General features: G+C 50.7%; 1 protein-coding gene across 1 annotated transcript; it reads left to right on the top strand.

Moving 5' to 3' along the window:
* The first annotated feature begins 511 nt into the window (after positions 1 to 511).
* On the top strand, positions 512 to 27336 carry WNT4 (Wnt family member 4). Its single transcript, XM_050931258.1, has 5 exons — positions 512 to 588; positions 19339 to 19574; positions 24716 to 24847; positions 26046 to 26188; positions 26463 to 27336. Exons 1-5 carry the CDS (start codon positions 512 to 514, stop codon positions 26928 to 26930), a joined length of 1056 nt encoding a protein of 351 aa, XP_050787215.1. The 3' UTR covers positions 26931 to 27336.
* Positions 27337 to 27684: the final 348 nt, after the last annotated feature.

Raw genomic sequence — 27684 nt, forward strand, 5'->3', positions numbered from 1 at the left:
CCGCAGGATGAGGACTGGGGCTCTGGCCTGAACCCCGCAAGGGTGGAGAGACCCGCCGAGGAGCAGGGCTGGGAGCAGACGCAGCCGATGCACCGGCCCAGCGCGTCCCGTCCGGCTCGCTGTGCAGCCCGCAGCGCTTCTCCGGAGCCGTTCCTGTCCCGCCCTGGGGCTGTCCCCGGCCAGCGGACCCGCCCAGGTAGCCGCATCCTGGGGCCGCCCCTGCTCCTCCCCCCGCCCCCGGCCCGCCCCCCGCTCGTTCTCCCCGCGGCTCCATCCCGGGATCGCCCGGCCGAGCTGACAGTCTGGCTCAGCTGTAGCCGCGGGCGCATCAGCCGGGCAGCGACCCTGCTCTGCGCCGCACCTGCCCTGCCAGCTCCGGGGCGCCGAGGATCGGCTGCCCGGCGGGGCGCCCGGCAGCCCGGAGCAGGGGGTCCCCCAGCCGCCGCCGCCGGGGCTCCTGGCTCGGGCAGGGCAGCTGCCCCGCCGGCTCCCTGCCCGGCTGCCCTCCAGGATGAGCCCGCAGTACTCCCTGCGCTCCCTGCTGCTGGTCATCCTCGCCGCCTTCTCGGCCAACGCCAGCAACTGGCTGTAAGTGCGGGGCCGGGAGCGGGCTGGGGGCGGACCCGCCGCGGAGCAGGTGCCTCCGGCTCCCTGCCGGCGCCCCCGCGCTGGGCTCCGCGGGGGCATTTGGCTGGCGGGCGCCGAGCGGCTCCGAGCAGGGACCCCGGGAGCCGAGCCGGCCGCTGCCGGGCAGGGGAGTGTCACTGCGGGAGGCACTTGCTCCGAGCCCTGCGGAGCCGAGTCCGCCTGGGAGCTCGCTGCCTTCAAGGAGCGGGGCCGGAGGGGGAACATGCGCTAGCCTGGCCCCACGCTTGGGGGGCGGGGGGGGCCATCTCCCCCTTTTGTTCCCCCTCTAGGGCTGGGATTCCCTCCGCCAAGCCAGCCGCCCCTCCTCTTCCCCACGGAGGAAAGCCGAGGGGGGCAACCGATTAACCCTCCAGGGAGCGGGGCTGCCAGGCTCACGAAGTGACCCCCAGTGGCGGTGCACGGTGCTTTCTTTCTCTTGCTCCGTGCTCGCAGCGGGGCTCTACCTGATCGGCAGCTGCAGGCGCTGACCCTGGCCGCCCGTTGCACTCAGCTTCGCTGCAGGAAACGTCCCAGGGTCGAGCTGAGCCCCGTCGCTTGCTTATCTGTCCCAGTCCCAGCATGACCGCTGTCTCCTGCACCGCCTCAGGCAACCCTGCTCGCAGCCCTCCTGGGCTGGGACCCCCCTTTCCTCCTGGTGTCCTAACCAGTTAAAGAGCAGGACTGGTGTAATCTGGGTTTCCATGAAGATTGGGAGGGGGCTGGACAATTTCTCCACCTGGGGAGGAAAGAACAAACGGCCCCTATGAATATTGCCCTACCTGTCCACCCTGCTGTTGCTCCGAGGTCATGACCTGCTTCCTGAGAGACTCCTTTTGGGTCATGGTGTCACTAACTGGGGTGAACTCCAGCACTTGGGTGCCCAACAGAGGCGAGGCAGGACTCTTCCCCTGAGGAATTATTATTTATTGTTTAGGCTAGTTATAGTATAACTTTATGGAAGCAGAAGCTACATCTGCATTTGTTCTTAAGTTACTAATCTGTGTAGCACCAAGGCCTTGAGGTCAGAGCTCAGGTCAAAATGCAGCCTGGGTTTTGCTGCTGTTATGATAAGCGAGTAAATGATCAGGGGGACAGGATTGGGTGAAGTGGGGAGAGAGAAAATGGCAAAGTTACAAACCTACAGCCCAGTTTAGCAGCAGCCTTTTCTCTTCCCTACCCCTCAGGGCCTGTCCGTGCTGATGGACACTGGATCTCTCCTGGCCCTAGTGAGAAGAGTAGGGGTTTGCTTCCCCTCCTCCTAGCGTTCTCCACCTGGCTGGCACGCTGTGTCCCAGAGCTCTGGAGATCCGTGTTGCCATGGGATGAGAAGCTCTAGAAATGCAAATTCTGAGGGTATGATGTGGAGGAGCCCAGTTAGATTAGGAAGACCTGGAACAAACACTGAGATAACCTGTAAGGTAAACACCGAGGGGAACTGCTGCATGTTCTAGAAAATTTCTCCAGAGCTTTGCCAAGGCTGAGGGAAGAGCTGTCTGACACCGGCTCTTTGGGAGGGCTCTGCTGGGGGGAGAGGCAGCATCTTTCTCCATAACTTTGAGTTAAGTATCAGTTTGACTAATTAATATCTTCTGGTGGGTGAGGAGGCTGCTGCCGCTCCAGCTTTTATCGGTCCCCAAGGCTGTGATTGAATTCTAATTAGAGCCTAGTTCAAGGGTTTAACAATCTAGTCTCTGGAGCAGAGTGACTGTTGCACTGTCAATGGCTTGAGTTACAGCAGTAGCACAAGCCACCATGGCTACATTTACCACTTGTAACGTAACAATAAATCTAAAGGGCCGGTTTGCCTCTTCCTCTGCACCTCAGTCTCCCATGGGCATGAACAGGAGTGATGAATGTGTCACGAAAGGAGATTAATCTCCAGAGACATTACATTTCAGCTATCACAATGAATAAGGTAGGACCTTGTCATTTCTGCCTCAACTCAATGCTGTATGTCTAGCTTATGCCCCCCTGCAGACATTTCCATTGTCCCAATCAGCCACAGCAAATCCATGCCCCCTATTCCGCTCTATAGTCCACAGGTGCCAATGCTTTATCTCTTGTTTAAGCCAGTGGTGGCTGAGTGGTTTTTAGAGGATGCTACTTAGCCCAAGGAGACCAAGGTGCTGACCAGTCTGTGCCTGGAGTGACCACTGTCGTTCATCAAATAGCCAGCTGAAGAGAAGGGTGCTATAAGGAGCCTGTTTGCCCCATGCTCTGTTACTGGACTCCCCTTTTTTTCCCTTGTCAGGTGGAAAGACTTTTGTGGCAAGGGTCTCTTGCAAATGCTAGGTGGGTTAAAGCAGACAACAAGGCGGCCTTTAACTGCCTCACATTTGGTGAAGACATGTCATGGATCTATGGTGGTGGCTTCTGCAGTGGGCAGGACTGAAAGGGGAAGTACTGGCTGAGGATAGTGGCCCTACCAGGAACATTGCAGAGGAGTTGGCACAGATACTTGCCAGGCTGACTTTTGGGAAAAAGGGAAAATTCTGTCGGTGGAATCATCTTAATATTTAGGGATTTTTACAGGGACTCTGAGCTCTCCAGCACTTCCAAGCTTCTCCCTGCACTCTGTTTTGATGCAGTACCAAAAGAAACTGCTGACCTGGGTTTCCCACATCCACCCAGTCATTTGGCCCATCACACAAGGTTACCAAAAATTGAAGGGGCCAGGGAATGTGTAGCTGTTTATCTGCCAGTGGGTGGGGTTTGTGTGTAACAGGAAGGTTGTCGTTGTGTAGTAAAAGTAGATGTGTGTAAGAGGATGGCAGCGTGGAGATGCAGCGGTAGGCGTGGAGGCTGCTTTCCCCAGGGCTGTCCTCTGGACAAAGAGGGTTTGACTCACAGGAGTAGCGGGCAGGAGAAACTGTGTTGTAACCAATGAAAATGGCCTTCAGCAAAACCACCCTGGGGAGTAAGATTTATTTATTTATTTTTTTAAATAAGGGTTGGCTGTACTGAGAGGGATTTCCACTGGCTGGGTGGGATTATGCATTAACTTGTGTATTTGTATTACAGCAAGGCTGAAAAATGCCTTATTATGATATGTAGTCCTGGTACCTAGGCCTCTATACACTGCGTTACTGGAGCTGAGTGTGTTGCAGCATTGCAGCCCCCTTGGTTCTTGTTTGAGAAAACAGAGCATAGGCGGCATTAGTTGCCAGCGACTGGGGACTTGTGTGCAACAGTTTGTACTTTCTAGGTTATAGTGGCTCTCTCTGAGAAGATGAACATGTGGGGATGAAGCTCTGTGGGAGTGGAGGGCTCATTCCAAGCACTTACTTCCAGGCACCAATTCCTGCCAACAGTGTGGAGGGAAAGCAGAGATTCATTTCACTGCTTTTGGAAGAAAAGAATGGAGTCTGGCATAACAAATGTAGCTAGTCCAATAAAAAGACAATTTGCAATTTGGTGTTTTTATTCTTTGCCTATTGGACTCAGGCAAATCCCACTTCTGACATCAAAAGAAAGGGCAGTAAACCCAGAAAGAAGCTGGAGCTGGAGCTCTCAGAGAGTCTGAGAATAAGTATGTCCTGCATGTTTCCCACATACCATGTGTATTCTGTGCAGAGCTCTAGCGCTCTGCTTTATCGTAGTGTTGTGTCTTGCTTCAGGCCTGTGCATGCTGCATGTATGTGTGTGTACAGCACATGTGGCTCGTGACCATTGCATTCAGCCTGGGCAGGCAGTGTGTGGCTCTTTTTGATATGTGTTACCTTATGCCCAGATATGTCGTATTTTTGTGTGCATGTTTCGTTAGGCCTCTGTGTAGGTGTGTATGTTCAGTGGCACAGCTCTGTAGAGAGTTTGCTTTTCCAGAAACCTGCTGGATTAGTGATTAAGCTCAGTGAGCGTTTCACAAGACAAGAGTTTTTCTAAAGCTTCTTTTAACCTGTTGGAACTCGCATTCCCCAAACGCTTCAGAGACAGACAGCTTGTAACAGTTGAATTGGACATTTTCACAAACTCCTTGCTTTGCATGGAAGAGCTGTAAGGAGGTAGCTGGGGAAAGGCTGTTTAGATTGGTTCGTATGCCAGTGTTTATGCGTTTTATAATCTGTAAAGGAGAAGCATCTTGGGATCTTCTGGAATGACTGACCTGCAGTCCCTCAGAGGGATCACTGTGCTACAGAGACTTTCAGAGTTGGAAGCAAGTTTCCAAAATCTGATCATTAAACAAACCAAGATACTTTATATCTGGCTAGAAAGTAAACCTCAGGCATATTTTGTCAGTGTCTGGATGTTGGGAGTTGCTGCTCGGTTTGCTGCATGTCCAGGAAATCTCTGCCCTTAAGCCATTTCCAGATTTGGAACTAGAAACTTTTTGATTACACCTGTAGCCTTGCTTTTCCTCCTACATTTCCAGGATCAGTGGAAGCTTCATACCAAACACTATATTGAAGTGAAAGGTTAGTGCCCAGTAGATCTTAGCCCCAGACTGAGGGTATGTGCCAGGGGAAGGGAACATCTCCTTTGGCCTCTGTGTGCCACTCACAGTTGGCCAAATATTATCTCCAGCAGTACTTAATTTGTGCCAGGGCTTGCCAGGGATGAGCCCTGCTATCTCTAGGCTTGGCAGTTCATAGCCCAGACACCTCTAGGCTTGGCAGTTCATAGGCCCAGCGCCTCTGGACTTGCTGCATCAGTTATGAAAATAAAAAAGTTGCATGAGCCCTGACACCTCTTTCATTACAAATTTAGCACTGATCTCCAGAGGAGCACAGAAGCTTGCTGCACGCATAGGAGTTTCACTCCTGGGTAGTCCATGGCTTGTGTTACTTTCCAACGCATTGGATTGCAGGTGTTACTGTGACTGGCTTATAGGACTGAATTAAATTCTTGATTCATTGCTATTATTGCGCTAAAATATTCCAAACCCTGCACTCAAAAACATGGCTTGTATGTGCCAAGGCGTTTTCTAGGTGGTGCAAATGGGATGCATGTCCATTTTTCCAAAGGGGCACTGCAGTGTACTAGCGGAGTACCTCACCAAAGTGGAATAGGATGATCAGAGTTCTGACTCTAGGTGGGCAAATGAAATCATCACCGAACAACTTTGTTGGCAATTTCCAATACAACTGGGTAACTGTAGCCAGTAAACTAACAGGCACTACGAAGCCTGGTTTCTCCTGACTCTGTATTTGACACTGTTGGCTTTTAAGATGTGACTGGTTGTTTGGATTATTAGGATGACTTTCTTGAAGCTCTAGAAAAAAGATCGCTTGTGTGTGGAGAACCTTGGGCACCCGCTCATCCAGAAATCATTAGCGACTGCCTTCATTTTCATGCTGTTATCTGGATAAAACTGTGTTGGTCTCTGGGAGCTTTGCAGGAGGCTCTCCATGTGCTGTAAATATTCTGAGATGTGGTTATGCTGCTATATAGCAGGGTGTGCCGCCAACAGCTCTTTAACCCTTGTAAATAGTGGGTAGAGATGTGGCAGTAACATTTCCCTCTGGGCTGAGATTTGGCTTAAAGGGCCAGGAGCACAGTTGTTGGGGTTTTTGTTTGTTTTGAGGGGGAGGAAGTGGGGAGGTGTTTAAACTTTAAGAAAGTGGATTTGACTGTTCTATGAATACTTAAAAATCTGTGACTTACAAAGCGAGGCCTGCTGGAAAGTTGGTCTCTGTGGTCTCATTCTGTTGGCGTTAGAGGGCCAGAGATGAAGGAATAATGCTTTGCATTTCTACAGCCCCTTTCATCCGGAGATCTCCCAGTGCTTTGCAAACACAGGGCCTGATTCTCCTCTGCCTGGTACCTAGTCTCATGGACACCTTTGAAAGTTGGAGTTGAGTGCAGAATTCTAATTTGGTAGTGCTTACTCTGCTGGTGCTGGTGCAAATGGCTATCCACGGTGCAAGGCGATGGGGAACTGGGCACTGGGCTGATCATTCTCCCTCCCGTGACTGTCTGGTTGGCTCTGCTCTTACAACTACCTTGATGTGGATGACAGAGTTCTCTTCAGCTAGAGGTTCCCAGCTTTCACAATAGCAGCAAGAGGTCCGGATTCTCAGGTCTGGCTAAAATCCACTCATTGTGGATTTTACCTTTACATCATCCTTGTGGCTCTAGATTTTCAGCCCAGCTGTGGCCTGGTCCAGCCCAAAGCTGATGTCTGGCTGCCAAGAGCCCCAAGGTGCTGGTCTGGCGCAGGTGGGACTGGCTGGAACACAGAGGCACTATTGCCATGTCCCCTTTACCCTGGTCACTCTCCCTGTTCCAGACCTTACGTAGTGGACATTCCCAGGTAGCCAGCCTATGGCAGCACAACACAGACAGACCAACACTGCAAGCTAGAACCACAGTCGCTTTGCATGCTGAACATCTTGTGAGCGCGGTCCTGGAGGCTGACTAGGAGTATTCCACGAGAGGAGAGATTTGAGGACCCAGATTTAGGAACAAATTCTGTGAGCGGGGAGGGGAGCTCCCTTGTGCTGCCCCAGGGTTCCTTTGGAGACCCACCATCAGTGTTTTGTCACTTCATATTTAGCTCTCTAATCCTGAGGTAGGCATTGGGTTGTCCATGCAGCAAGCTCTCTCCAGAGTCTCATGCAGCAGGGGACACCCTTCCATGGAGGGCAAGAGGAGGAAGAGCTAAAAGCTTCAAATTATTCTGTAGGACATTTGTATTTTGAAATAGATTAAAAAATCTTGCAACAGTTTACAACAAGCCCAGCCAGCTTTAGTTTTCCAAAAAAAAAAAAACCAGCAAGTGTCTTAAAGGTTTGTATCTTGGTGGCAGAAAAAACACTTTGAAATCGCCCAGACCTTGGGATTAGCTGGGATGGGCAAGGCCCTGATCTCGGGCTCCTTTTAGATGCTAGTAATGCCATCGATAATCAGGTCCTAGCTGGCCAGGAATCTCCAGGACTGTTTGTCAGGACAGGAGGTAACTTGATCAGCAATATTCAGATAGCTAGTGATGGGGAACATCCTTATTTGGGGCTTCTTGAGCAGGTGATAAATGGATAGCTTGGTGGGTCATGGCAGGCGGAACCACCCTGAATCTGGGTGTGAAGGAGGGTATCTGAGAAGTGAAACTGAAATTAAAAAGTGCTGCCTCCCAGGCTGAGAAGGGGAAGATTTCTGTGAGCTCCAAGGCCAAAACAATGGCAAGGAAAGTGGACTTCTGTCTGCCTCGTTCCTGGTACTGCATGTGATGGTAGTTTCTGAGCCTATAATGGACCCTGCAGTTATCTGAGCTGTCGATGACTGTTACAGTTGCTGCTGTTTGTGTCACTCAGCTATAAGATTGTCACATGGGGCTGGAACAATTTTTATAGTGAAGGTGCTGGGAGCCATTGAACCAAACTGTAAACCCTGTATATGAAGGAAACCACTTCAAGCCGGGGGTGCTGCAGCGCCCCTCCCCACCCCTACCTCCTCTTCTAATTCCAGTATCTCTGGTTCATTGTCATCCCCTTCACGAACTTGTCGTCTTGGCTGGCGTACGTGGAAGCAGTCTATTGACTTTCTTAAAAGTGATAAAAGTGACAAACAAACTCAAGAATCTGTTTCTGACATGTTTTCATATGTCTTTACCAAGGCAGGTTCCCTAACTTTCATGATATTTTGTGGATATTTTTAAGCCTTGGATCCTGGAGTCATGTGAATACAAGGGAATCTCAGCTTTCACTTAAAAAGTTTCTAGTCCTCTTGGTTGCAGAGAGAAGCTTGAAAACTTGACCCAAGTGTTCCCTAAAGGCTCAAGCCAGAAGGTAAATAAAGCCCCCAAATGTGCTAGTTTTTATAAAAATCCGATGACCTGGGGGGCCCTGACTCAGGATTTTTAGACACTCGAGTTGGCAATATTTAAGGCTGTAAGAAAACTGTGGGCAGCGGTTTTGTGGTGGCAACTGCAACTTTTAGCAGACACAGCAACTTCGTATAGTTGCTACAGATTTCAGCACTGCCAGCACTTGGATGCTGCAGCCAGCAGAGGAGCAGTTTCTCTTCATGTATTGAGGAAGATACAGTGAAGAGTTAATATTGTGAGTTTGTGCGTTTATATTCAGTTAAACCAGTTCATGAACTCCTGTAAGTTCTGTGCAAGTTAGTGCTGCCCCTGAGGTCCTGTCAGCCTGCCAGTGTGCACATTGGGGTAATGGCGTTGTAAAGCTGGACTGTGCTGCAATATGTTTCCTGATTTGAAGGTTGAGCAACAAGATCGAGTCAGTGCCAATGGCACTTTTCTCCTTTAGAATAATAGCAATTGGACCGTATTCAGCATTGCATGACAGGCTAGTGACAGTGTCAGCAGCACATAGAGAGTCAGCAGTGACAGCATTTCTCAGACTCTGTGACTGTTGTGGCAAAGAAACCTTGGCACAGAGCAGTAATGTGTGGCAGAGCACGTCCGTGTGTACCAGCATGCAGCAATGGGTTTGCAAGGTGTGCAGCATGCGGCAGTGCTTGTGTGCCATAGTACAGAGCAGTGTTTCCCAGCCTTGTGCCTCCCCACGTGGGTCTGGGCGAGGTTCTAGGTTTGGTCTGGCTGATCCCCCATTGTGATGGGGAGTGGGACGGTCAGCTAGGCCAATTCTGAGGAGTGGTGCTGCAACTGGCATGGGGGGGCAAGTGGTTAGTGCGAAGCCTAGAGTGGCAGAAGCTTGTAATTGTGTGGAAGTGACACACTGAGAGACTGACTTGGTCACTTTAACTAGAGGTGGAAATTGGGAGGTGCAAAGCCAAGCCAAGAGAAGAACAAATGTGCGGCCGATGTGACAGGAAGATTGAGAAAGAGACACATCCTAGTCCAGTGCCCGAAACAGAATCAGTTCAGGGATGATGCTTTTCATTAAAAAACAGTTACGGAAAACAGTGTCTGACTAGCGGGAGATGGCAAAGGGCCTGTCTCGGTAGGATGCTGCATAGTGAGATGTTGCCACAGAGCCATGAATGACAAATGGCCATGGGTGAAAGCTCCCAGACTTACCTCCCAGCCTTAGGCAGATGCTTGATGTATTGTATCCACCTCTGACAAATCCCTGGATTTTGTACTCCGTTCTCTGGCAGCACACACAGCTGATTGTGCTAATCAAGGATTGCTGAATTGTGTTAGTGCATGACATGGTATGTCATATTGCAACATGCCCCATATTGTGCAATACACTTACTGCTACACCACTGCAGAGTTTGTGTGTGAGCTGACATGCTGGAGGTGTGTGGCAGGACTGGCTGGGGCAGTGACAGTGGTGCAGTGTGTGGCAGTGCAGAAGCACATGAGTGTACCTAAGGAGTGTGTAGAATACAAACGGGGGGCTCTCCAGCTGTTCACAAGGACACTCTCTCTGCCCTCTCTCCACTGTCAGATAAAGGCCTATCAGGAAACCACAGGAAGTGGATTCCCTTCTCCCTGTCCTGTAATTCACTCCTGAAAGAGTCATGGGGGGGAGGTAAGGGGGGGGAATTGCTCCATCCCCTTCTCCCTGAGTGAGAATGAGAGAATCCTCAAATTGCCCCTCTTCCTTCCAGGTGTATCCAGTCGGGAGCTTTCTTTCCCTCTGGCAGCAATGCTCTGAGCTCCTTTCCCCTTCCTGGGGAGCCTCCTCTTTCTCCGGGGAAACTGCTCTGCTTGTGCCAGGCCCTGGGGAAGGGGGGTAAACCCCTGTGTCCTAGAAGACCCAGAGGCCAATGTGGTGTGATGTCTCTCTTTGTTGAGGAGGGAGCTCCTATTACTCTGTGCAGATGCTGGGGGGGGGGGGCTATGGTTAACTCCCCCTCCTCGCCAGCTCTGGCAGCCTCTAGGGCTGCTCCAGTCACGCTCCTTTGATTCCAGAGGCCAACGTCTCAGTCTCTCCCCTGCATTCCATGGGGCATCGTCCCTGAGGCACAAACACCTCCCTGCTCCCCGGTGCTGCTGCTTCTCCCCATAGCGATCGTCGCTATGGAGCCCTCAGGCTTCAGCGTCCCGTCCAACGCGTCTCAGTTACAGCAAGAGCCTAAAGAAGCTCCATCGATTTGAGTTTAGCCAAGAGAAGAGTCAAGAGGTGACCTGAGCAGGCTGTAGGTACATGGGGAGAAGATTTCTGATGGCAAAAGCCTCTTGAATCTAGCAAACAAAGGCAGAAGAAGAACCAGTGGCTGGAAGCAGAAGCTAGATGCGTTCAGACTGGCGATAGGGGCAGATCTTTAACTTGGAGGGTAATTAACCATTGGAACAGCTTAGCCAGCAATGTGGTGGAGTCTCCATCGGTTTAAGTCAAGATTAGACAAATATCTAATTGAGCTAGAGCAGAAGTTCTAGGCTTGATGCAGGAACTGCTAAGTGAGAAATTCTTTCGCCTGCGCTGTGCAGGAGGCCAGACTGGATAGTCATAATGGCCCCTTATGCCTTAAAAGCTGTGACCTGCCCTTTTTAAACTCACACAAATACATGTAAGACAGACTGCTTGAAACGGTCACTTTTAGAGGGCCTCAGCCTTTTATAGCAGTGCGACTGTGACCTCCTGTGCCGTAGTCCAGGAGGATGAGAGAGTGGTTGTGTGGATGAGGCTATATCAGGCAGGAGGAGCCATAGCCAGTGGAAACACAGGCCACTGGCTAAACAGAGGGCAGCTTTTGTGCTATGGCGAGAGTGAAAACCAACCTGGCACTGGAGCAGGTTGTTGTGTGCGAGGTCACATGAGAGATTAGAAAAGGCAACTTTCTCCAGCATTTTGCAGAGTGGGGAGGATGGAGATAGGGCAGTGACTAGAGAAGGTGTCTGAGTCAAGGAAAGCAGAACAATTAAACCAAAAACAATCCTAGGCCCCATCTAATCCCAGCCAGTGCTGTCCATTGTACGCTTTCTAGTGTTTTGCCCAGTCTTTTAAAAAGTTCTGGGACCTGGTCTGCTTCTCCTGCCCTAGGCGAACTGTTCCACAGCCTAACTTAGCTCACTGTTGGGGTGTCTTTCAGACTGAGTTTTCTGTTTAATTTTAAGCCAAATTATTCTTAATCGTTCCTTGAGCCATCCACCCTTCTGCTAATTTTCATGGTCTTTGGAGCTCCCTCCAGTTTGTTGGTATGTTTCTGGCAATCAGGTCTGGTGGCACTAGAGACACAGAGATGGCCTTGTGCTCACTACAATAGTGTCAAAACAAGAACATCAGAGGTACCAATACACCCAGAGCAGATTTGTTTAAAAATCCAAATGGTTTCTTCTCTGCAAGACATTTGCTATGTCTTCCCTGATCGCTCTCTTTATTGAACATCTCAATGACTCAGATTCTCTGTAGTGGGAAATGCAGAAGTTTATCTCCCCTAATTTCAGTTTTATCTGCCAACCTGCATGGGCTGTCTTGTTCTTGCTCCAGGAGGCTTTCTCCCCTGAAGTTGCTATTATCCTTGGGTATATTTTAAACAAAAACAAGATTAATTTTTAAAAGAGCCCTGGGGTTAGGAGGGATCTTGCAGTGTTGCAGACAAAACAATTGCAGAGGGGATGAGTCGCAGACGTTTTTAAATTGTGAGGTTTGGCCTAGTCTAAACACAAAGTTATACTGCTATAACTAAGGTGTGTCTTTATACTGCCGTAGTTAAACCAGTGCAACTTTTGTGTAGAAGAGACCTTTTTGGTTTTTAAACAGGGAACTAGAGTTGTGGACAAATTCCTGAGACGTAAAGGCTAAAAGAAAGAGGAGTAACAGGCACTACACTGTGAGCAACAGTGTCACTGAAAGAAAGCCAGCCCACTACAAATGAACCATGGGACTAATTGGCTCCTTTGCTGTGTTCTAGGCCCAATATGAGAAAGGAAGGAAAATACCTATCTAAAGTAGGATCTAATGCCTTCTCTGTGGTGCCTTGCTGTTTGCTTATTGTGCTGAGGGACTTGGTAGAGAAATAGTTCCAATGGAAACAGTCAATATGTAGGTGTGGAGAACTTCAAGGAAAGTTTGAGAGACTCTGGTTCTGATTCTGTGCAATCTTCTAGCCCTTGAAGGGCTTCCAGCTGGTTACTTGGGGAAACAGTTTGAAGCAGAAGTGACTTAGAGAGTCCCTTACTTTGGGAACCAAATGATGCTTGGGTTATGCGTATTCTTCTTCATGGTCCACAAAGGCCCAGCGCCTGTACTCCGGTGGGTCAGTTTCCCCGTAGAATCTGACTTCCTGATCTTCATAGGATCCGTTTGCTAATTGGATCCCTAAACACATCTTACTCGAAAGGAAATTCATAGATTCCAAGGCCAGAAGGGACAATTATGGTCATCTAGCTTGGCCTCCTATATAACACAAGCCAGAGAACTGCCCAAAAATAATTCCTAAAGCAGATCTTTTAGAATGAGATCCAATCTTGATTTCAAAATTGTCGGTAATGGAGAATCCATGACAAACCTTAATAAATTGTTACAATGGTTATTTATTCTCACAGTTAAAAATGTACACCTTATTTCCAGTCTGAATTTGTCTAGCTTCAACCATTGGATTGTATTACATTTTTGTCTTTAGACTGAAAAACAATTATGAAATATTTGTTCCCCATATTGGGTATTTAGACTGTAATAAAATCACACCTTAACCTTCTCTTTGTTAAACTCAGTAAATGGAGTTCTTTGAGTCTATCACTGTAATGCAGGTTTTCTAATCATTTAATCATTCTCATGGTTCTTCTCTGAATCCTCTCCAATTTATAAACATCTGTTTTGAATTGGGGGCACAAGCATTGGACACAGTATTCCATCAACAGTCTCACTAGTACCAAATCCAGAGGTAAAATAATCTCTACCTACTCAAGATTCCCCTGTTTATGCATCCCTGAATCCCACTGGCTGCAGCGTCACACTGGGAGCTCAGGTTCAGCTAACTTTCTGCCATGACCCACAAATCTTTATCAGAGTCATTGCTTCTCAGGATAGAGTCCGCCGTCCTGTAAGTAGGGCCTGCATTCTTTATTCCTAGATGTAGACATTTACATTTTGCTGTATTAAAATGCATATTGTTTGCTTGCACCTAATTTACCAAACGACCTAGATCACTCTGAATCAGTGACCTGGCATCTTCATTATTTACCAGTTCCCCAGTTTTTGTGTCATCTGCAAACTTTATCATTGACAGTTTTATGTTTTCTTGCAAGACATTGATACAAATATGAAATAGCATAGAGCCAAAAACTGATCCCTGTGGGACCCCACTGGAAACGCACCCACTCAGTAACAATTCCACATTTACAATTACATGCCGAGACCTGTCAGTTAGCCAGTTTTTAATCCATTTAATGTATGCCATCTTAATTTCATATTGTTCTAGTTTTTAATCAAAATGTCATGAAGTCTAAGTATACTACATCAACACTATTACCTTTATCAATCAAACTTATAATCTCATTAAAAAAAAAGAGATTTTTGGCAGGTTCTAATTCACATAAATCCATTACCCTCCTTTAATTCTTTATAACTCAAGTCCAATATCAGCCACTCCACTATCTTGTCTGGGACCAATGTCAGGCCGACAGGCCTATAACTACCCAGGTCCTTCCATCTCAACTGTGTTTGTTAGTTGTGAGTTTGCTGTCAGGGAGGAAGAGTGGATATTTACCTGCTTCACTTCCTAACCTGTGTCTGCCAAGGATCAGGAGAAGAGCAATGTGAGATGCACCTGTTTTTCTTCTACCCTGCCCCACCTTGAAGGGAAAGAGGAGCCCCCACCAGGGCCAACATCTCTCATTCAGTTTTGTCTATGTGGAGACATAGAAGTTTCCCGATGCTTTGGGGTGCTGGCCTGCTGACAGCACCCATGCTTGACACTTGCCATGCTTCGCTGGCCATGTAACTTCTCCTCCCACTGACTGCAGTAATCGCCCATCAGCAGTCACAGGTCTCTGCAGTTCCTCTCCAGTAGGGTGACGCAAAATGGCCCCTTGGCCTCACTTCCAGGCTCCGGAAAGCAGCACTCAACCTGCTCCCAAGTGGCTGCTGGAGCCTGGCTTTCTCTGTAATGGCAATACCCAGAATGCTTTCTATGCAGAAGACAGAACAGAGGTGGAGTGGGATGGAATACAAGGAGACCACCCCCATCTGCTAAAAGGCAGAGTAAGCCTGCTCTCCAGTACCTGAACAGAAAGGGAGAAGGGTAGTGAGAGCTAGAGGGTATAACTGGATTTACATTGGAGAGGGAGGCTGGAGAGCTTGTCAGGCTGGAGTCAAAGCAGGGGAGACTAGAAAGATCAGAACAGCCTGCAGAGGCAGGGACATGAGCTGAGCAGGCAAAGGCATCCCCAGTTCAACCAACTTAGCTCACATAACCCACCCCCTCTCGTAGCTGTGATGCGATGGCGACTTTCCTGGCACCCTGGAACATTGCTGTGCCATGACCCCCCAGAGCCCAGCCCTGACAGGAACCAAGTGTTTCCAGAAACGTCTTACTGAAATGTGCATGTGTGTTTGGTTTTGCTCTCAAGAGAGGAGGCTGTTTCCCTTGGGAAGAGGCCCCTAGGGTATCTGGAAAAGTGACTGGGCTGTACACATCCACAACTGAGGCCGTGGTTACGTGCCATAGGCCCACATGACTTGTGGCTGCCAGGGTTGTGCGGTGTGATTCAGGACACTGGTTGGAAGTTATAGAAAGAAGTGCTCTGTTGTCGCCTGCCGGCAGACCTTCTCCTTGGCTTCCAAGAGGCCCCCTAGTGGACTGCCTGTGGCAGTAGCTCAAAGCACCACACTTCACAACTCCCCTCCTTCCAAAGAGAGCAAGATGTTTTTTTCTTGTTCATCTCTTCGGTTTCTCTGGCTGGCTTCTTGGGGACCGTCTTGCGCTTTGGCAAGGATTTTTTGTTGCATCAGTGACCTGGTTGGATTCCTTCAGCAACAGATCTGGTGCTACAGCGAGGTCTCCTGAAAGAGCTACAGAAGGAGATGCGTTTGGAAAGCAGGTTCTGTGTAACAGTAGGTGAAGCCATCCTTGAATAGAGCAGGCCCATGTTACATTGGCAGTCTGACTGTGCTGTCGTCGGCAGCGGGGGTGCATGCTTGTGTTTGTGTGCTGTGCATGGAGCAGTGCTGAACAGCATTGAGGGATGGGTGCATAGACGTGGTGAGTGGAGATGGAGGCATGTGGCTAGCCCCCAGGGTGGAGGGAGTAGTTATGAGCATTCTGGATACCTTCAGCTAGCCTGTGTGTCTTGTGCATCCAGTTAACTGCTCCTCTCTCGGTAATGGATGCAGTTCTCTGAAACATCTTTTGTCTTTATTTTATCTTTTTAAACTGTACAGTAATAAGTATTTGTTTGGGAAGCCTCTTATCTGGAGCATCTGCTTGGAAAGGTTTGAAAGGGCCCTGTCCCACTTCTCTTCCTACGCTGCTTTGAATTTCTGAGTCCCCATCACCTGGAGAATTCTGCTGAGCTGGAAAGAACATTGGGTCTCTGAAGCAATTTTCTCCTCTCCCATTTGCTAAATAGAGTTTCCCCATGTGCCAAACAGAGCTGACACTAACATGACTGCCTCCAGCAGCTTCTTCACCTGTGGCATCACTTCCTCCTGCCAGCTTGTTTGTGTTCAGAACAGTTGCAGAATCGTCAGTGGTGCTGGCTACACAGCTGTGAGAAGTGTTAATTCAGGGGGTTCTCTGAGTCCTAGGAGGTGCCTCAAATACTGCATTTGTGGGCATGGTCCAAGAACCGGGAAAAGGAGAACATTCTCCTGAAATGGGTTAGGAGCCAGGAGTTCCGTACCCCACTCTGTGGCCCTGATCTGTACTTTTTATGGCACTCTCCCCAAGGAGATAGCAAATACCGTTTCACAGAGGAGAAAGTCACGGCACAGACATACTGCATGGAGTTGGTGCTGCAGTTAGAACCCAATTTTCCTAACTCCTACTCCCATGACTAATCCACCAATCTGCAAGGTCATTGTGCAAATCTCTTAACTCTTCTGTGCCTCTATTTCCATATCTGTAAAACAGGGATGATAGTTACTGAACTCAGGGGGAGGTGGGGGTTTCAAGGTAGGTTAATGTTTTATCTTCCCCTGTCATCTTGGAGAAGCAGAGAGCAGCTTTGCATGGGAACCGCAGACATCCCTCCCAGTGTCCTAGCCTGCCACAGATATCTCAGGACCCTGGCTTGGTGGGAGGAGGTGAGGCTCTGACAGAAAGATGTCAAACCTAGATTTGGCCACAGTAGAATTTCCAAGCCAGTAATGTACATTAAGGAGTCACTGAGCTGTTTTTACATAAGCAAGTAATTGTCTTAAAAGAACGTAAATTCTTGGACAAGTAGATTTAACTGGGGTTAAGGTTGTAAAAGAGTTTCACTTTAAAAGTGTGGCAGCAAGACACTCCATGTTTGTCTGTGTCTCATTAGCTCCCTATCAAATGTGCTCAATTTACAAGTGAAAATTGCATGCTTTTTCTAACTGCCAGCACTCCCCTGGGACCTGAGAGTCAAGCTGGGTTCTCGTCTTGCACATCATTAGTAATAGGGATTCCACAGGCCAGATTCTTCCTTCAGTGACACCTGTGCAGCCCAGACACCAGAGGTGATTTTGTACAAGTATAACCGATTGGAATTTAGTGAACAATTCTCTTGATGCGCAGGAGGGAACAGAATCCAGCTCCCTCCTGCTGAGCTGGCTCCACAGAGCTAACAATGAAAACTTATGTACTGCTGAAGTCAGCAGATTTGACGCCTGAGACCCAAGGGGAGCAAACTGTGCAATAAGGAGTCACTCCTGTGTAGTCCCATCTCAGAACAGAGCTTCACTTTGTAAGGGCAGGATCCTTAACAGAACGTTGTAAGACGCAAACTCCTGAAAAATCATGAAATTCAAAGACAAGATTCTACTTTCAAAAACAAATTGACCTGAGGTGCTTCAAACTATTTTAACTCTGCCCTTGCTGCTTCATCTTGCTGTGCCAGGGTAGCTAAATGTAACTTAGAATTTTTCTGACTGTCAGCTATTTTGGGGGTGATTTTAAACTGTCTGTCCAAGCACTGAATGGTGGTAAGGATTCCCCCCAGGTTCATTGACACATATTTAGTCCTAATGCCAGTTTCAGAGAGTAACTTGTCTGGAACTCTGCCCTAAGCTGTAGGAGCTCCCTACCCCTAAAGGCAGCACAGCACTTTACTGGCAGCGCCCTCTCCAGCATGTCAGCAGGGGCCAGCAGCTACAGACAGGAGAGTGCTGACGTTAGCCCTGGGCTGTGTGAGGGCAGAGTTGGCCAAGGGGTCCCTGCCTGAGTCTGCTCTGGCAGGCACACGGGTGCAGAGGGTGTGGGATTATCCAGGGACCTGTAGGAATAATGTACCAATGTCCTGAGCTACTCAGAAATAGTGACCGAGGGGATCAAAATGCCAGGGCAGGAGGTTGGGCCTTGGGAAGAAGATCAAATAATGGCTCTCCAAGAAACCTAATGAACCTCCCCTCACTGGACTGAGCTGGGGTGGGATCGCCAGCCCCTCCCTTCCAGAGTCTGTGAGCAGGCGCTCACACTTCTCTCCTGAGCACGGGGGAGCCCAGGCAGGGGGATAACCCTCTGGAAGCCCATGCAGTCTTGTGGGGGAGTGGTTCCAGTAACTGCCAGGAAGTGGAGAGTGGCAAGGGGATAAATCGCTGGAAGTTCAGGTAGTGAGGGGGTTACACTGCCACGCGCACCTCTTCCCCAGAACATTGTCACTAAGTACCCTCAGCCCCAGGCTGGTGCAGCAGCCTCAGTCCCGGAAAGCAATGTGCAAGGCAGCAGGAGAGTGCACCCTGGGGTGCCCTGGGTGCACAGGGAAGCAAAGGCAGCGTTTTTCAAGTTGGTGAGCCCTGGAGCCCATGTTTGTGAGTGGAGACCTGGAAGGTGCCACAAGTGGTTCTGCCCATGACGGGCTCCTGACTCCAGCTTCCCCACTTCAAGCCCCACTAGAATTCCGAGTGGTGAAAAACCCAGCAGTCTCCACCCCCAACCACCCGCCAGGGCTGGATGCCCACGTGAAGGTGGGCCCGGCAGCCTCCACCACCCACCAGGGCTGGCTCCCCACACAAAGGTGGGCCCGGCAGCCTCCACCACCCACCAGCGCTGGCTCCCCACGCGAAGGTGGCTGAGGAAGCTAAAAGCAGGACTAAGAAGGGAAGTGGTTTGAGGGAGATGTTTGTCATGAGGAGAACACAGCCAGCGCTGAGGGAGCAGTGTGGCAGCTGCAGCTGGCAGTCGAGCCGCTGCTCTGCTTGCTTTGGCTGACTTGAGAGACCTCTGGCTTTTCCTAGTAGCACTTGGATGTGCTGGTACTCGGGAGACTTGACAGGGCATATTCAGAACATGCCTAGAATATCCCCCTCTGTGCTAGGCAGACAGAGCAGTGAATGCACTCCATGCTGTAGCTGGGCAGGAGGGCCATACTCTCCCCCAGTGTTGCTCTCGGGACCCTTGCTCTGCTCCAAGGCAGAAGGGCCATGCTGCAGAACTCCGACAGCCAGCCTGGCAATGCAGAGGGACCCAGTCAGGCACTAACCTCCAGTTCCAGTGAGGAAGGAAGGAGAGGAGAGCAGCCTGTGTTTTTAGCTAGGCTACTGGAAGGGCCACGTGGGTGGAGATCTCACCAGCTCTCGAGGTTGTCAGTGCAATGGCAAGGGGTCTTTCCAGCCTCAGGACCGCAGGTGTCTGTGCCCAAGGCTGCCCCTGATATCCAAACAGCTCCTGGGAAGGGAAATGAAGGGGCAGCATTTCCCAGAGAGAGGCTGGGACAGTTCTTTCTCCTGTGCAACAAACCTTTCTAACAGATTTTGCTGGGTGTGCTGACAGGTACCTGGCAAAGCTGTCCTCAGTGGGGAGTATTTCCGAGGAAGAGACCTGTGAGAAACTGAAAGGGTTAATCCAGCGCCAAGTGCAGATGTGCAAGAGGAACTTGGAGGTGATGGACTCGGTGCGTCGGGGAGCCCAGCTGGCCATTGAGGAGTGCCAGTACCAATTCCGGAACCGTCGCTGGAACTGCTCCACGCTGGACACCCTGCCAGTCTTTGGCAAGGTAGTGACACAAGGTGAGCGAACTGTCAAGAGGCATGTGCTCATCTGGGAAAGGGAGGGAACTTAACTGAGGCGTGAGCTTCCAGGTGGGAGGTAACGAGCATCCAGCTGGGGCAGTAGCAGTGACGCAGACAGAGGCAGATCTTGTGGGAAATGGCTGCATCTTGTAGACCAGGGGTTCTCAAACTGGGGATCGGGACCCCTCAGGGGTTCGCCAGGTTGTTACATGGAGGGTCACGGGCTGTCAGCCTCCACCCCAAACCCTACTTTGCCTCCAGCATTTATAATGGTGTTAAATATATAAAAGGTGTTTTTAATTTGGGGGGGGGTGGGTCGCACACAGAGGCTTGCTGTGTGAAAGGGGTCACCAGGAGAAAAGTTTGAGAACCACTGTTTAAAGTTTGAGAACCACCGATGCAGCGTGTGCACACTAGTACTCCAGTGTGGTGTCTGATTTATTTGGCAGCATCAGAGCTACCATGTGGTGAAGGGCAGGAGATGGCCCAATGCTTTCCTTTCACTTCGGCCAGAAATGCCACCTTTCCCTGCCACACACCCGTTTTACAGAATGGTAATGTGCTGCTCTCCCAAAAGACAGGCATATGAATGGGAACAGCATTGTTTTGCTGGGTGTTGGTGGCGAGCAGTTGGGGATTGGAGATGGCAAGTAGCCATCACTGGGGATTACCAAGGAGTGCAGCCATGGGATTCTGTTTGTGGCTCTTGGACTGGCTCAGTTGACTGTGGAGGGCCACAGGAAGCTGTTGAGGATGTAGGCAGAGTGGTAGTAATGCATGTGGTACCACCTGGTCCTGGGACCCTCATACGTGCTGTACAGGAAGGTTCGTTGGGGCTGTTTTTAAGCTTGCCCAGTTCCTTAGCTGCTGTCTGCGTTTCTGTTGTGAACCCCAATTTTCTTGCCCGTGCTGCAGAGCCGGCCCTCTGCCAGCATAGCAGGGCTCTCCATGTACCTGGGCTGGGCACAGTGGCGTGGGCTGGCCACGGTCTCAGCCTGAACTCTGCCTTGCAGCATGTTTGAGGTGGAACTGGCCCCATAAAGCTACTTGGGTAGTTCTGCAACTTCATCTGCCTCACCAAGAAGCTCCCCCTGGCAAGGGCCTAGCAGCAGCAGCACTGGCAGGAGGATGCTTTATTTATTTGGTCTCTTCTCTGGTCAGTGAACAAGCCCTGAGCTAGGCCAGTCAGCGAGCATGGCTGGACCCTCTGTGACTCCGGAGTGAGCCCTTGGGATGATGCCCTCTGCTGCCCAAAAGCAGTAAAACACTCATCGCTCTTTGCATGCTGCTATGCTGGCTCTGGTTCTCATCCTTCCAACTACAGAGACTCCAGAGCCATCCATCGTAACGAAATGATCTCTGGCGTGGACTACCCCGGCTTCCTACATTCTAACCGTCTGTGAGCACCGTGCTAACCTCCTGACAGTGCTGGGACCAAAAGGAACGCGGCCCATGCGGGTTGTAGAGCAGGGAGGGCGCAGAATATAAGAGCTGGGGGCGAGTAGGGCAGAGAGCCGTGTCAGGACTCAGATGGATTTGTAGAGCTGAGGGGGACTAGAATAGCATGGAGGCGCATCAGTACTGAGATGCAGTGGCAAAGCTGGGGGTGCCCAGGACCATAAGCACTGACTTTTATTTCCCCTGGGGGTGCTCTGCCCCCATTCTGCCCCTTCCCCCCAGGTCCCGCCTTCCATCTTACTCTTTCCCATCCTTACTCCGTTCCCTCACCCAAGGGCCTCACCCACCCCCTCTAACATGCATCCAACGAAGTGGGTATTCACCCACGAAAGCTCATGCTCCAAAACCTCTGTTAGTCTATAAGGTGCCACAGGACTCTGTCGCTTTTTACAGATCCAGACTAACATGGCTACCCCTCTGATACCCCTCCTCCAAGACTCCACCTTTGCTCCACCTCTTCCTGTCCCCTCCATGAGGCCCCTGCCTGCTCGCTGCTCTCCGCCCTCCCCCATGCCCCTCCCCAAGCTGTCAAACAGCTGTTTGGTGGTGCTCCCAATTAGCTGTGACTGATGGGTGCTGAGCACCCATTCGTTTTTGTCCATGGGTGCCCCAGAGCACCCACAGAGTCGGTGCCTATGACCAGGACTAGAACAGCAGGAGGGTACAGGGCAGAGCAGATGCACTTTGGAAGAGCTTGGGAGGAGTGATGAGTTTTCTCCGTGGCTGACTGCATGAGGCCTGTTTCTGGAGCCCCGTTGTTCTTTCCTGAAGGCAGCACTAGTTTCTATGGCAGAGGGAGCTGCAGTGACTTCCCTTTGCTCAGATCTCCCTCTCTCCTTGCAAACTAGTGACCAGAGGCATCTCCACTCTGACCCTCTTTCCTCCATCTAATTGCTCTGTGGGTTAGATTAGCTCCTGGGTGTCCCCTACTCTGGTGTGACTCCTGCTGTTCCCTCTTCTCTGAAGCTCTGGGCACTCTCTGCTCTGACACACCAGGACCTGCAGGTCCCAGCCGCCCCCAGTCCAGCCTCAGCTCCTTATTTAACTTTCCTTCCCTCAGCATGGGGGTGAAGATTTGTGCTTGTGAAGGTTCAGGACTGGAAATACCAGAAATACCAGAAACTGAAGTCGTCTCTTTTTAGACAGCCACAGCACAAACCAACCAACATGATCCTACTATTAACCTCGATTAACTTGGAGGTGATTCCACACTGGCTGGGTTCTAACCAGCCACTGCCGCCCAGGCCAGATTACAGCCTTGGCCACCAGAGTCTGAGCTGCGACCACCAAAGTTGCTCCCCTTTGTCTGACCAGTCAGTTGTGAGCAAGGGCCCGAGAGGTGAAGGGCAGATCTCTGTTCACAATGGTACGCTCCAGCTGCCATTGAAGTGATCCTGGGGCCTCTTGCCCTGAGCTTCCAAGTAGCACAGCCTGGACTTTAAATGCTGATCCCTTCAGTTTACAGCACATGTTCTGAGACAGAAGGGCCTGTTGTGTCCTAGCCGCCTTGGCTTCAGAGCGTGACAGGAGCCAGGGAATTGGGTGTTGCAAGATTTAATTGATGACCACTAAACCCACAATCACCACACACATGCAGAGAGACACTATCGGTGAGAGAGAGAAACACACACACACATGGGCACACCCCTTATATGCACCTTTCCAAAGCTCCCTCTTCTTTTGCAACTTTGCTGTAGCTCTGCTTTCACACAGGCCAATCTCTGCTGGCACAGTGACCGGCCAGCCGAAACCTGGCCATGTGTCCTGCATGTTTGCTCTCTCCCTCGGAGAGGTTTGGAGTTCCCAACAACTGCTTCCTCAATTGGCAGTTAACAGTCTGGTAACCATAAAAAGCAGCGTGAAAGGGGCTCTGTCCCCAGCTGATGAAGGGGTAGGGTCCTGAGAGTGGGGCAGGGTTCTAGAGCAGAGCAACGTGAGAAGGATTTTGCAGGTGGGTTTTGAGGATGGGGTGCAGGCTAATACAGGATTCTGCTTAGAGCTGTTCGGGCAGAGGGAAGCTTCTTAGGCTCCAGGGGCAGCTCCATGTGGGTTTTTTTGTGAGTGTGGGATTCAATCCGGGAGGAAGTGGTTTGGGTGTGAGGGCTCTAGTTGAGGATGGAGGTTGGATTGTGGCTGAGATGTACTCAGTGCAGGGGTGGGTGGAGGGTAGGTAGCGGTGGGCCTGGTGTCCTAGGCCTGTCTGGGGGCTTGGCTAGACCTTGCAAAGCTAGAGCACCCTCAGGGTTGATCTAACTTCCCCATGGGCTCTCTCAGTCATGCTAGCTGGACCATAGCAGTGCTTCAAAAAGCCCTGGCTGGGATGATTTAGTTGGGGACGAGGTTGCTCCTGCTTTGAGCAGGGAGTTGGGCTAGATGACCTCCTGAGTTCTCTTCCAACCCTGATATTCTGTGATTCAACTCAGCTCCCAGAACTTCCTTTACAGCTTGGGCTGGAAGGGGATTTGACCAGAGCCACTCAGGCAAGGAGCCCTGCTATGCACTTTTTCATTCTGTAGGGGAAGAGAGCTGCTGCCTGATGATTATTGATTTGCACTGTCATAGCATCTAAGTGTCTCCATCATGGACCAAGACTCCTTACACTAGGCTCTGTACTACAGCCCCTTTTGCACTGCTCCTGAGTTCAGTGGAGAATGGGGCCCTGGAGGTTCTGCGGGACTGTTCAGGGTGTGAGTCTACGTGGGGCTGCTCTCAAAGGGCTGTTGGGGAAGGGGTGGGGGGGTGGGGTGGTTGTGGCTGATCTCCTCTGGGAGGCTGGGTACAAAGGGCTGAGGAGAGCTCTCACCATTTTAATGACAGGCCCCTTCGCTTTGATTCTCACGGTCAACTTAAGCTGGCTTGATTGTTTGTTTCAAATGCCTAGGCCCCAAACAGCAGGTTTGAAATTATTAATCGTAAAAATTCGTTGTAGTATGAAGTCTAATTTCTTGGGGCTGCATCAGGGTCTCCAACTATAGGGTTTCTGTGCAAGGTTTGGGCTGCAGAATGTTCTGTGCTGGGTTGCTACGTGAGGGGCTCTGAGGGTGGTTCTCTGTCCCAGACTTGGGCTGAGAGGGAAGGGGTCTGCATACAACATCTGCATTTGTGGTTTTGTCCAGGAAAGTCTCTCTGCGAGTTTCTAGGCAGCGTTCTTTGGAAGGGGTTTCTGTGCTGGGTCTCAGGCTGTGGGGTATTATGCTTGGGAGGGGGAGAGGTGTGAGACTCCCTCTGCCATGTTCTGCATGAGGATGGGAGGACTCAGGATCCATGGCTCTCAGAGCTGGGTTCTGCATACTGTGTGTATTGGGTATGGGCAGAAATTCTGCCCGTAGGATCAGGGTACAGGCATGCAACTTATATGGCCTTGTGTGACAGGGGAACTGTAGGTAAGTTCTAGGTACATGTATTCAGGATGGGGCATGTGATGATAGGAGTTTCTGGGTGCCAGTCTTTTGATTGGGAGGAGCTGATTGCCAGAATCTCTGGGTCAGGTAGGTAGCATGCAAGGCTCCTCTGTGCAACACAACTGCATGTGGGGAGGGGTCTAGATCAAGCAGTGGCATCAGTCTGACACACACATGTATGAGTGTGTGGGCATGGGCACCTCTGACTGGAAGGGGAGCTGCCCTCGGCTGTGCGTGTGAATTTGAAGCGATTCCTGACTGCAACTTTTGTCATTCCAGGGACACGGGAAGCAGCGTTTGTGTATGCCATCTCCTCAGCGGGGGTGGCCTTTGCAGTGACTCGAGCCTGCAGCAGTGGAGAGCTGGAGAAGTGTGGCTGTGATGGGACTGTGCATGGTGTCAGTCCTCAGGGTAAGTCCTTACAGGAGTATGATACAGGAGAGCAAGAGTGGAGGTGCCAGGCGGTTGCTAGAGGTCTTCTCTAGGCTAAGCACAGGATTGCACAAGATCCACTGGGCTTGTGCCTGCCAACTAGAGGTGAGAGAGGAAGAATAAAGACAAAGGAACAAAACGGATCCCTTCCCCAGTCACTCCCTGCATGTCCCTTTCAGACGGGGTGGTGTTCAGGTCACCCATTTGTCTGGGTGTCACTCAAAGGGGCTCCTAGGCAGCTTCCACATTTTCAAATAACATTGGATGGTTTTCTCTTGAGAGTGCCACCCCCATGACCCAGTGCCCCAGGTGTGCCTGGGTAAAGCACTCCTGCTGCATTGCCGATCTTTCCAGGTGTGCCTGCCACACTGCCAGTTGTTAGCTCTGACTGGGCACAGCACGGTGCGCCCTGGGAGAATCCCTACGTCCTGCTGAACACACTGCCAAGCCCTGCAGGCACCTTTCGGCTGAGGGACTCCTCCGCCCTGCAGGGTCATCAGAGTACATAGGCTCATCACACAGCTGTCAGAATCCAGGGACCAATGGGGCTTTGGGGAAGGCTGCAGCCCACCAGGCAGCATGGCAGACCAGCCACACAGGAGATAAAAATCAGATATTAGCTTCTTGTCGCAGGTTATGGCTTTGCAATTTGCCTCTGGGCAATGTTTTTCCTTTGTTTCCAAAGAGCCCCAGCAATTCTGGGGGGTGTTGCTTATTTCCCTTCCCTAGAAGGTCCTAGATGGCAGAGTGCTAGTTCAGGAGCTGCTCTTTACAGTAGCAGCTCTGGCTTATGAAGCCCTTTCACTAGACACTGGAGGCAGGAGGTTACAGCAGCTGTCATAAAACCATAGAATATCAGGGTTGGAAGGGACCTCAGGAGGAATCTAGTCCAACCCCCTGCTCAAAGCAGGACCAATCCCCAGCTAAATCATCCCAGCCAGGGCTTTGTCAAGCCTGACCTTAAAAACCTCTAAGGAAGGAGATTCCACCACCTCCCTAGGTAACCCAGTGTCCAGTGTGAACTCAAAGGAGACAGGAAGTGGCCAGCTCCTCTGTAACTAGACTGTGGGGATTGGAGAGGACAGGCCGAGGAGCCGACTGATTGTTCTGTTCTCCAGCTCTGCCTCGCCCCCATTTCTGCTGCAAATCACTCTTTCCAATCCCTGCTGTGCTTTAGGCTTCCAGTGGTCTGGCTGTTCTGATAACATCGCCTACGGAGTGGCCTTCTCACAGTCTTTCGTTGATGTCCGGGAGAGAAGCAAAGGCGCCTCCTCCAGCAGGGCGCTCATGAACCTCCATAATAATGAGGCTGGAAGGAAGGTAATAGCTCCTCAGAACACCAGGGCAGCTGGCAGACTGGCCACCGCCCAAGCTCCATTTCCCTTCATCTGATAATACTAATGGCTCCTGCACTTCATTGCTCACTGTCATGTCTCTTCACCTCCAGCAGGCACCTCCACTCACTGTTGCGCTAGGTCACACTTGCATCACACTTCCTGGTCTTACTGCCGTGCAGCATGGTGTATACTAATGGATCTGAGTGCGGGTGCCTCCTGCAGCAGCTGACAGCTCTCTTCTTTGTGTGCTCTTTCAGGCTATCCTGAACAACATGCGAGTAGAGTGCAAATGCCATGGTGTGTCAGGCTCATGCGAGGTGAAGACCTGTTGGAAAGCAATGCCTCCCTTCCGCAAAGTGGGCAACATGTTAAAGGAGAAATTTGATGGGGCCACAGAAGTTGAGCAGAGAAAGATCGGCTCCACCAAAGTCCTGGTGCCAAAAAACTCCCAGTTCAAACCACACACGGATGAGGACCTGGTATACCTGGACTCCAGCCCTGACTTCTGTGATCATGACCTAAAGAATGGGGTCCTGGGGACCAGTGGCCGTCAATGCAACAAGACTTCCAAAGCTATTGATGGCTGTGAGCTTATGTGCTGTGGGCGGGGCTTTCACACAGACGAAGTGGAGGTGGTGGAAAGGTGCAGTTGCAAGTTCCACTGGTGCTGCTTTGTCAAATGTAAACAGTGCCACCGAGTGGTAGAAATGCATACGTGCCGGTGATGCCAGGATGGTAGCTCCCCTCTATAACTGACCCTTCCTCTCCCCTGCCTGTTGCCCAGGTCTGGAGGAGGTGATCCAGATGCCTCAAGGAGAGGGTTGTGTAAAGAGACACCGAGTGCAAGAGAAAGATATTTAAAGTTCCAAAAGTGATTGTTGTATTTTTGCCTTTATTTATTGCCGAAGCCAGAGCCCTCCTGAACTGCATGTGCTGGAAGGGTCGCACATGTGCTCGATGCTGCTGCTGGGCTGGGGCCAGGCAAGGGACCTTTGTGGTGCCTGCCCCCAAGTACCTGCCTCCGTCAGACGAACTCCCACTGACTGACCAATGGAACATTTCGGTCCGCGTAGATTTTAAACTGTAACAAAACCTAGCGTTAGGCACTTTTATATTGGTCTTTTATATTACAGCTACTTCAGACTAAAAACAAACTGCAGGCCTGGCCTGAGGCTCCCGAAGTCTTTGTTCTCGTATTGGCTGGTTCTGTACCACGTCAGGAGAAGAGAGCGGGCAGAGCCAGCGGAGCATCCCAAGCTGCCCCGGGGATTGTGCTATTACCAGAAACTCTGCTGCTGAGCTACTGGGACCAGCTGATTCCGCAGACCAGAGATCTTTGTGCAGAAGTTAAAATGTGAGGAAGGAAAAAACTCGTGGTCTGGTTCCAAGCCCCTGGCTTTTTCTTCCTGTTGTTATGTGGTAGGGTTTTCCCTTTGGGTCTAAGCCACTGGAAGCGGTGGGGGATGCTGTCCACCACAG

Source organism: Gopherus flavomarginatus, chromosome 21 (genome assembly GCF_025201925.1).
Source record: "Gopherus flavomarginatus isolate rGopFla2 chromosome 21, rGopFla2.mat.asm, whole genome shotgun sequence".
NCBI classification, from domain to species: domain Eukaryota; kingdom Metazoa; phylum Chordata; order Testudines; family Testudinidae; genus Gopherus; species Gopherus flavomarginatus.

Excerpts from the sequence above, each read along its gene's own strand:
- WNT4 (XM_050931258.1), top strand. The coding sequence starts at position 512 with ATGAGCCCGCAGTACTCCCTGCGCTCCCTGCTGCTGGTCATCCTCGCC. Across the intron at positions 19,575-24,715 it reads TGGCAAGGTAGTGACACAAG|GGACACGGGAAGCAGCGTTT; the intron begins GTGAGCGAACTG and ends TTGTCATTCCAG. Across the intron at positions 26,189-26,462 it reads ATAATGAGGCTGGAAGGAAG|GCTATCCTGAACAACATGCG; the intron begins GTAATAGCTCCT and ends GTGCTCTTTCAG.